Raw genomic sequence first — 10,166 nt, 5'->3', positions numbered from 1 at the left:
GTAGGTTTTTAGATCAAGTAGAGGAATTTCTCCTAATTGATTCTTCTTTCTCAAAATTGTTTTAGCTATCTAGGTTCTTTGCCTTTCCACATATATTTTAGAATAATCTTATCTATTACCATAGTCTGCTTGGGCTGCTATAAGAGAATAAACACACTGGGTGTTTTATAAGTAACAAAATTTTTTAAAATATATTTTATTGATTTTTTATAGAGAGAAAGGGAGAGAGATAGAGAGTAAGAAACATCGATGAGAAAGAAACACCAATCAGCTGCCTCCTGCACATCCCCTACTGGGGATGTGCCTGCAACAAAGGTTCATGCCCTTGACCTGGGACCTTTCAATCTACAGGCCGACGCTCTATCCACTGAGCCAAACCAGTTTCAGCGAGTAACAGAAATTTATTTCTCACAGTTCTGGAGGCTGGGAAGCCCAAGATCAAGGTGCTGGCAGATTTGGTGTCCGGTGAGAGTTTGCTTCCTGATTCATACAGCATCTTCTTGTTGTGTCCTTACATGGTGGGAGGAGAAGGGAGCTCTCTGGAGTTTCTGTCATGAGGGCACTAATCCCATTCATGAGGGTTATGCCCTTCCCCATGACCTAACCAGCTTCCAAAGTTTCCTCCTCCACAAACCATCATTTTGGGGATTAGGTTTCAGCATATAAAATTTTTTTTGGCGGGGGGGTGGGGGGGAGATTAGAAACATTTAGTCTAGAGCATCTGTATTTACAAATATTTTTTTCTGAGTAAATCCCAAGTTTGAAAAATCAATTACATATTCAATTAAATGAATAAGTCACATATTTTTATCTCTTAACTCCAGCCTTTCTCCTGAGATGCATATTTGAATATCCAACTAACCACTTGACAGCTACACTTCAGTATTTTGTTTTGAATATGTTAATTTTGAGATGCTCCTTTTATCTTCAAGTTTATCCTCTAGTCTTCTCCCTTTTAGAAAATGGCACCACTACTTAGCCAGATGCTCAAAACAAAACAAAATACAACCTTCTTGTCCTGGCTGGATGGCTCAGTTGGTTAGAGTATCGTCCTCTTGTTTGTTCAATTGCAAGTGAGAGTACATACCTAGGCTGAGGGTGTGATCCATGCTCAGGGTGCCTGCGTGTGTTTGTGTGTGTGTGTGTGTGTGTGTGTGTGTGTGTGTGTGTATGTGTGGCAAATGATCAATCTTTCTATCTCCCTTCCTTTCTCTCTAAGATCAATAAAAAACAGCATATTCTTGGGCAAGGATAATAAAGCAATAACAAAAAACAAACAGAAGAGTTTTAGTGTCTTTAAATACACACACACACAAGCACAGCAGAACATGTCTTTGTTAGTTTAAAAACATTTCAGGTTCTGGTGAAGTTGGCAGAGTAGGTAAATGCAGTGCTCACAGTCTCCTACAACCACATCAGAAGCACCTGAAATATAGACGAACAGAAGTCCTAAAACTAAGGATACGCAGAAGAAGGCACATAAAGACTGGCAGGAGGGGCACAGAAGCAAAAGTTGCTTGTCCCACATCCATATGTGGCAGGAAAAAATCGAGAGGGAAATTTCATCATTGGAGATTCCTCCTGAGGAGCTGAGGAGCGAGGAGTCCCAGTCCCACACCAGGCCCCCCAGGCCAGGGTTCCAGTGCCATGAAGAGAAGTGCCCATAATTTCTGGTTTTGAAAACCAGCAGGAATTGTGACTGATTGAAATGGAGGGCTTCAGGAGTCCCAGGTTTTCCTCTTAAACGGCCCATGCCCAGTTTTACTTAAACTCACTTGTTCTGAGCTCCAGTGTGTGTGGAGTAACAGCTCTAAAGGCTTTAGGGGAAGGGTTGGTGGGGCAGCTTTCTGCAAGACAGAAGTGCTGGCAGAGACCATTGTTCCTTTGCTGAGCCTTGACCCCACAGAGAAGGTGCCTTGTCTGAGTCTCCACCCACCTAGGTAACACTGTTTGCCCCACTCTGGAGATTCCCTGAGACCCTGCCCCAACCAACTTTTGGACCCACCGAACTTTCCAGTGGCTCCTCCATACAAATGGTCTGTCTTGGCTCATGCTGCAAACTTTCCTAGAATTTCTCAAAGGTTCACAAACCCCCAACAAGTAACATCTGTCCTCAGCATGCTCCATACCTCTTGCTAAGTGGCCCCAGGCCCAGCACCAATAGCAGCTGGTCTTGGTTTGCAGCTTGGCATTTCCCAGGCATCTCCAAACCCAGCACAGGTAACTGCCATCTGTAGATCTCTCTGTAGCTCCTGCGGAACAGGGCACTCGTGGCAAATGATCCCGGTCTGCACCTACTGAAAGGTCCCAGAGCCAGCGCATCCCGTAGACAGCTTCAGATCACACCAGAGCACCACACAAGCACCCCCACAAATGACACACTCAAGGGGTGAACTCAGTGGGCAGTGGAGCCCCTCTGAAGTGGAGTTGGCCCCTGAAGAGCAGCTCCTCTGCTGCCATCTTGGCCAGTCCTCAAGCCAACTGAGCTGAGGGTAAGTCCCTCCCAGTGATGTGCCAACAGAAATCAAGGCTCAGCTACAGCCGGAGGGTGCACAAAGTCTCACAGGGTGAACCCCTGAAGCACCTCGTTCAGGTGACTGAGAATTCTGAGTGGGCCACTGGGCCCTACAGGACACTTACTACATTAGGCCACTCAACCAGCAACTCTACCCAATACATAGAAACATACACAGGCAGCCAAAATTAGGAGATAAAGGAATAGTATGTCTCAAATGAGAAACAAAACAAAACACACACACACACACACACACACACACACACACACACACACACCAGGACAAGATTGCAGAAAAAGAATTAAATAAAATCGAAGCAAGCAACAGATCAATGTTTCTCTTACATCAATGTGTGTTTCTCTCTCTCAAATCAATGAAAACATATCCTCAGATGAGGATTAAGAACCAAAAACACTTGTGAGCTCCAAGAGACAGCTTGTTTTGTCTGTGATGTTGTCTCCCCAAAGCTAGCTGTGCTCAGTTATCCATAACGCTTATTGAATGGGTGCATTAGAAAGAGAGGCATGACCCCCAAAGTACCAAACTACCTAAAAACAGTTATCTCTGAAAATCTCTGAAGTAAATAACTCCAAACTCTTACATCAAAGATTCCTTAAGGAAAAAAAATTATTGCAAAACTTTCAAAGAATAGCACATGGTTACCTTCCTTTTCAATCAGCCTCGGGTGATAGTCCGTGCTATTCCTCGGTGGATCTACATTTCTGTGGCATTTCTTGTGGAGGTCAGCCGCGGAAACGTGGGTCTGGGCTGCCTTCACCTAGAGCTGTTTGTATTATTGACTTGCTCTCTGAACATTTAAATAATTTCTTCTTCCCAGCTCTTGGTCCACTCTCTCCCCTTCCTTCCTTGAATGAATTTTTCCTTTAGTGGGTTTACACTCTCTAGGTGGGAAAGCGTGGGGGTTTTTTTTGTTTTAACTATATTTTTATTGATTTCAGAGAGGAATGGAAAGGGAGAGAGAGATAGAAACATCAATGATGAGAATCATTGATAGGCTGCCTCCTGCATGCCCCCTGCTTGGGATTGAGCCCGCAACCCGGGCATGTGTCCTTGGCTGGAATCGAACTTTGACCCTTCAGTCCGCAGGCTGACACTCCATCCACTGAGCCAAACCAGGTAGGGCTGGAAAGCGTTTTGATGCTCTTATATTTCTGAATCTACAACGACATCTCATCCCATGAAGTTTATTTTTTTAAATATATTTTATTGATTTTTTACAGAGAGAAAGGGAGAGGGATAAAGAGTTAGAAACATCGATGAGAGAGAAACATCGATCAGCTGCCTCTTGCACATCCCACACTGGAGATGTGCCTGCAACCAAGGTACATCCCACACTGGTACATGCCCTTTACCGGAACTGAACCCGGGACCCTTCAGTCCCCAGGCCGACACTCTATCCACTGGGCCAACCGGTTAGGGCAAACCCCATGACATTTAAAGGCAGGAATTCTCCTGGCTCGTTCGCCAGCGCCCATGTGTCTCGCGGCATGTTGCCTGCATGGGTGGTGCTCCTTAGGGATAATATGCTCCCCTCTCCAAGGGTAGCATGCTTGGCGGTGGGTTTGGAGGCGGGTGGGAGACGGGGGCGGCTGAAGGGGAGAAAGCATAGGCATACCTTGGCGTACAATTCCCAGTTCCGCTCCAACGACAAGTGGGGCAACCCGGAAAGCCCAAGCACTTCTTCAAATGCTGCCAGCCCCACCTGCGCCATGAGACATGCAGGTCACGTCTCATAGCCACGGGCCGCCCAGAGGGATGAGGGCGGCTGCGCGAGGACACGCGCCTGCGCACCTGCGCCCAGGAGCCCCAGGCCCTGGCTGGAGCACGCAGGTCCCGCCTTCCCGGGTAAACCAGCACTGCGCAGGCTCAGGCGCAGGCGCGAGCAGGCGCAGGGGGAGGGTCGCACGCGGGCCAGACAGAAGGGAGGGGCGGGCGGCCATGGCGGCGGACAAGGCCTCCAGAGTGTACCGTGGCCTGGCGGTGGCTGGTGGAGGCGAGAGTAGCGAGAGCGAGGATGACGGCTGGGAGATTGGGTATCTCGACCGGGCCTCTCAGGTAGCAGGGGAGGCTGTTTCTTCTCCGCGCCGAGGTCTGCCTCCCCGGCCCTGGAAGACCCGGCCTCCTGGGACCCTCTTCCTTCCTCCCCTGTTTGCCCTTCCTCCTTCGTTTCTCCAGTGGGAGTACAGGCGCTGGGGTTGGAGAGAAACCCGCAGCGTGTTGGTCTGGTTTCCTTACTGTGCTTTCCATCGCCGGCGCCTCAGTAGGTTGTCCACGCCATTACCCGGGCCCCTTTCGAGGTCATTTGAGACACGAATTCTTTGCAAACTTCGGGTGTCGCCCACCACCACCGTCCCGTCCCCCCTCCTCCCTCTTCCAAAACAATTTACCGGTTGCAGTGGAAATGAAAACGTGTATAATTGTTTTTTTAAAACTGTCTGCTTTTTTAGAAATTAAAAGGACCATTACCCACTGAAGACAAGAATGAAACGTTTAAGAAAGCGTTGACCACAGGCGATATTTCCTTGGTCCAGGAGCTCCTCAGTTCTGGTGAGAAATACGGGGTAGTTTCTGCCCAACGCCATTGTCTAAGTTCACGGCTGTTTCTGATTTTAAAAGGTGTGAGTTGCTTTTCTCAGGGGGTCACAGCGAATGTTAGTGGATCGAGTGTCCTGCAAATCTTTCTGACTCTGAGTTCTCTCTGCCTTTTCTTCCTCTAGTTTGAATGCCACCCTGTTACCTTCCATTAGTTCTTCCACCCCAAGACGCTTATTCTGACCAGTCCTACCCAACTAATACTGTTTTTTGGTTTTGTTTTGGTTTTTTTTTTTACCTTTTTCAGCATTTTCTTAATCTATTAATATGTTCCTCAAGAGTTGATTCTAGTTAGGTACATCTCAGTTACGGCCTTCTCCTGTGCCTGGTGTGCGTGGGCGCGCGCGCGTGTGTATGTGTGTGGATGAGTGTGTGTGTGTGTGTAACATGAGGCCTGGGGTAGGAATCAGAATATCTGGTTATCTGTCCCAGCTGTATTGACTGGTCAGTGTGGTTCCCTGGAAACGTCATTTAAATTTCCAGAGCATCAATTTCTTTGTGTCAGGCATCATAATGCTGGCCCTGGGTCCCATGACATTTTATTTTCCGTGGATCAAATACTATTTTTAGGAATTGCCTTGACGTAGAAATGTGAGTCGTTGATCATAATGATTGAAATTATCCAAACGAACACCAGGCATTTACCATTGGAATGGAGGTGTGGGGGTGGGTGGAGGATTGAGCAAAAAAAGAAAGAGAGAGAGAGAGAACTCATGGACATAGACAGCAGTGTGGTGATGTAGGGGGCAGGGATGGAGAAGGTGGAAAATGCATGGAGGGGGTAAATGGTGATGGAAAATAGAAAATAAAAACATTCACACACAAAAGAGTTAAATAATATTGTATATAGAAAAACGTTTGTCTTCTACCCTAGAGATGCCTCATTGTATAGTGGAAAGGAAGTCATTTTGTTAACAGTACAGTTCTGGGTTTGAGTACTAGCCCTGCCATGGGTGGCTCTGTAATTTTGACCAAGTTACCAAACCTTCCTTAGCTTCAATTCCCGCCCCCCCCCCTTTTCAATGGGATACATTGTATCAAAGGTATTTTTGAGGGAGGGAGGTTAAAATGAGATAATATATTAATAAAGTTATTAGAACAATAGGCATTAGGTAAATATTAGCTGTTACAACAAAAAAAAGAGTTTTATGTGAATTTTTGGACAATAGAACTTGAGAAGTAAGTGAAGAATGAAATTGGATGAAATTCGAATAATTAAACAGGGCCTAATACCTAACATAAGCACATGCAAAGAATGCACATAGTGTTGGATGCGATGTAATAGGCAGAAATTTGTTTTAGAAAAGAGACTTTGCCTTAGGAGTAGTGGGACTAGGTACAATGAAGTGACGGAGTCTCCTGCAGGATGAGGACTTGAAAACAGCCTGCTGCTAAAGTAGGAATTTAGTGAACCTTATAAAATTGTTTAATTACAGAAAACTTTAAAGTTAATTTAAAACAGCAATTAATAATATATAGTTATAAGTAGAAAGGTACCTTTCACCCATTGCCTCTGAAGTCTCACTTTCACTGGTAATTCCCGTTTTAGCATTTCCTTGTTTCCTTCTAGATCTTATTACTTAACACTTCTTTAATACTTTTATTTTTTGCCTTTCAAAGTCATTCTTGACTTTGATACATATTTCTGCTCCAGTTGAAAAGTTGAATAAAATTAAAGCTTTTTTTGAGTCAGCCACTTTTAACAGTTCTAAGACATCCCAATTTTTGTTGTTCTGCCATGTACTACTTTCAGTTCTCTTTAAATTATTAAATATTTCAGACATTCAGAAACGTATGAAGATGTCTCTCCTTCTGCCTGGAGATTCCCACTCTCCTGTAGTTGGTATTTATCTTTCCTATGCAAATCTTTAGACTTTTACTCTCTATGTACATATCCCAAATCAATACAGTGTTATTTTGAATGTTTTTGAGTTACGGAAATATATTGTATCAACCTTCTTACTGATTTTACACTATCCCTAGAGCATAATAGATGCTTTTTTGAATATTAGAGGTAATTATTAAGTATTAGAGGTGGTGATTATTAAGAATTTTTATACTAACACTAGTGGCCTGGTGCACGAAATTTGTGCATATTAAAAGGGGATTAATTACTGGAAATATTTTAATATTGCTATTTGCCCTTTCTCTATAATAGAAGTGTCAGAAATGAAAGAAAATTAGTAAAATGTATATGAAAACCTTCCTCCTGTCAAGAGTCTGGGGTGCACCGTGGGACCCAGAATCAAGTTCTTGCCCACCCACAGTGCCTCAAATTTATGTGAGACCCAGACCCAGCCGGCCCCACCCCTATTGGGCGAGATCCACACCCAGCTGGCCATGCCCTGTCAAGCCCTGCTGGGTGGGGGGTGCAGCCTCAGGTCCCCAGGCCTGGCACCGGGGTGGAGGGCGCGCCTTGAGGTCTCCCATCCAGCCCTGCTGGGCCAGGGATGTGGCCTGAGGTCCCCCATCAAGCCCCGCTGGGTGGGGTCATGGCCTGAAGTCCCCTGTCGATCCCCACCAGGCAGAGGGCACGGCCTGAGGTCCCCTGCCCCCGCCCAGTGCCACGCAGCCTCAGGTCCCTGCTGATTGCTCCTTAAGACTCATTAAGGGGACTCGGCCTCTGCTGTGGGTGCAGCCATCTTGTGTTATGGAAACCCTGCCTTTGCTGTGGGCGCCACCATCTTTGTGACAGTGTGAAGGTCAATTTGCATATTTTCTCTTTATTACATAGGATGCTACATTTGCTTAGCTTTTTATTTACACTCTTTCCTTTTTATATGTGCAGTCAAGTTTGAGCAGTAATGTCAGTAAAGAAACAATAATGAGAAAAAATTTTTTTCTTTGATCTTATTCATAGGCTTTCAATTGTAGCAATTTAAAAAAGAAAGTTTGTTAGGTTGAGCCAACAGTATATGTTTGTACTAAGAGAGTTTTATGTTGTTTTCTCTCATTAATTACTGTGTACCTTATATCAATTGAAGTTAGACAGTCAGGAGTAATCTTTCAGTAACTTAGTGTGGATATGATCTTCCTCTTTTTGGATGGAACCCTTTATAGCCACAGCCTATAAAACTATAAATAAAAGGTGTTAAAGGCACCTTTTATTCTATTTTCTGCCTTTTGTTAATATTAACAAATATTTCTTAGGTTGAAGTGAGAGAGAAATTGCCAGTTAAATCTTGATCTTTTTATTCAAAAGGCGTAACATACATTGAATAGGCTTTGTTTACTGCCTCATTGTATCCTTGCTCTTGTTTCACATCTTCTATGCTCTTCCCCAGTCCTGGAGAGAAACCTTTTTATATGATCACATCAGTCAGTGCTGTTGGATAAAATTGAATGACTCCAAGGATTTTAACCATTAATGATTTGAGAATTTTAAGGTCAGCTGGCTCAGCTGGCTCTTGTTTTTGCTGAACAAGTTATTATCTGTCTTTTCCTGTCCCATTCTGGTTAGTAGCTTTAAAACTTCATCCTAATCCTCAGGCCTTAGGTCTCATCTATGCCTCTTCTTATTCTAGCACATGGCTTGTCATTCATTTGTCCAAGGCAAACCCTGATGGCCATTTTGACTTGTTCTTTTCTATCACTTCTCCTCTTCAAAGTAATTTTAAATTCTGATGATCCTGCCTTAAAATGTTCTTTAGTATTCCATCCTCTTTCTCCCTACTACCTTTGCTATGACTTTTACATAGGCTTCTAGTCTCATAACTGATCTCCCTGACTCCTGCTCCACTCTCAACATTGGTACCTTTGTTGTCTTTATAATGTATTGTGTATATATATATATAACAGCCCAATATGCAAATTGTCCCCTCAGGAGTTCGACCAGGAGACCAGGAGTTTGATCGCTCGCTATGACATGCGATGACCACCAGGGGGTGGTGCGGAATGAAGGAAGGCCCCAGCTGGCAGCCAGGGAAGGGAGGCCCTGGCCGGCAGCTGAAAGGTCCTGATCGGCCCTGATTGCCGTCCAGGCCTAGGGACCCTACCCATTCACGAATTTTGTGCACCAGGACTCTAGTACAGATGTATTGGTGTCCATTCTTGGATCACAAAGTGCAGTCAACATTTCTTAGTTGAGCTTTCATATTCTAACCCTAATCTATCTTTTTAGCTTCATGTTTAGCCATTCACCCATAGATAAATTTTGCGTTAGGAAGGAAATTAAGGGAATCTTAAGAATATATATGGTGTTTGCTACCAAAGAAATGTATAATATTCTAATTTTTAAAAAATTTGCCTCTGTGAAACCTTTTCCAACTCTGATAGAGATAAAATGGTAGCATTTAAAACCTATTATAACATAGCAGTTTCATATAATACATGACAAAAAAATTTGTCAGATCAAGTCTCTTGGGACATATCGCCTACAGTGAAAATGAAATTAGCTAATTTTATTAAAGTCTAGATATAGCCATTTTTTATTTTTCTGAAGACATTTATTACCAAGAAATTCCTTTTATAAAGTATACATGGCAATGTCCTATGCCCAGTATTTTAAACATATTAAGGTGACAGCGATTTTGTTTTTGTGTATGTGTGGTGGTAGAGTTTTTTAAAAGCTTATTTTTATTTTGACAGGCATTAGTGTAGATTCTAGCTTTCAGTATGGATGGACTCCCCTTATGTATGCGGCTAGCGTTTCCAATGTAGAGCTGGTTCGGGTCCTTTTGGACAGAGGTGCTAATGCAAGCTTTGATAAGGGTAAGATGTTTCGGATATTTAACATGAAAATGTACTTTGTTTATTCTCTGTTTAGACACCTTATTATATTGTGTTTAGGCATGGTAATACACAGTTTCCATGTTCTGGTTTTTTTTGTTTGTTTTTTTTAAAATACATTTTTTTAAATATTTTTTATTGCTTAAAGTATTACAAAGGGTATTACATATGTGTCCTTTTTTTCCCCCCGCCCTTGACAATCCCCTGGCCCCCCCTACCCCCCAGAGTCTTATGTCCATTGGTTATGCTTATATGCATGCATACAAGTCCTTTGGTTGATCTCTTACCAAAAACACTCAGAAGAGCAGT

The 10,166-nt window shown here is 43.7% G+C and overlaps 1 protein-coding gene across 1 annotated transcript in view; it reads left to right on the top strand.

Annotated features, from left to right (window-relative positions):
• The first annotated feature begins 4,461 nt into the window (after positions 1 to 4,461).
• The window catches only part of ASZ1 (ankyrin repeat, SAM and basic leucine zipper domain containing 1), an 84,979-nt gene continuing 79,274 nt past the window's right edge, over positions 4,462 to 10,166 (top strand). Inside the window, exons 1-3 of the mRNA XM_006100192.2 lie at positions 4,462 to 4,592; positions 4,985 to 5,084; positions 9,717 to 9,839. Of these exons, the coding sequence (XP_006100254.1) occupies positions 4,476 to 4,592; positions 4,985 to 5,084; positions 9,717 to 9,839 (340 nt within the window). The 5' untranslated portion in view covers positions 4,462 to 4,475. The remainder of the gene's footprint in view (positions 4,593 to 4,984; positions 5,085 to 9,716; positions 9,840 to 10,166) is intronic.

This window comes from Myotis lucifugus, unplaced genomic scaffold (genome assembly GCF_000147115.1).
Source record: "Myotis lucifugus unplaced genomic scaffold, Myoluc2.0 scaffold_301, whole genome shotgun sequence".
NCBI lineage: Eukaryota > Metazoa > Chordata > Mammalia > Chiroptera > Vespertilionidae > Myotis > Myotis lucifugus.
The sequence above is the reverse complement of the archived record's forward strand: the minus strand, read 5'-3'. Positions and strand labels throughout refer to the sequence as shown.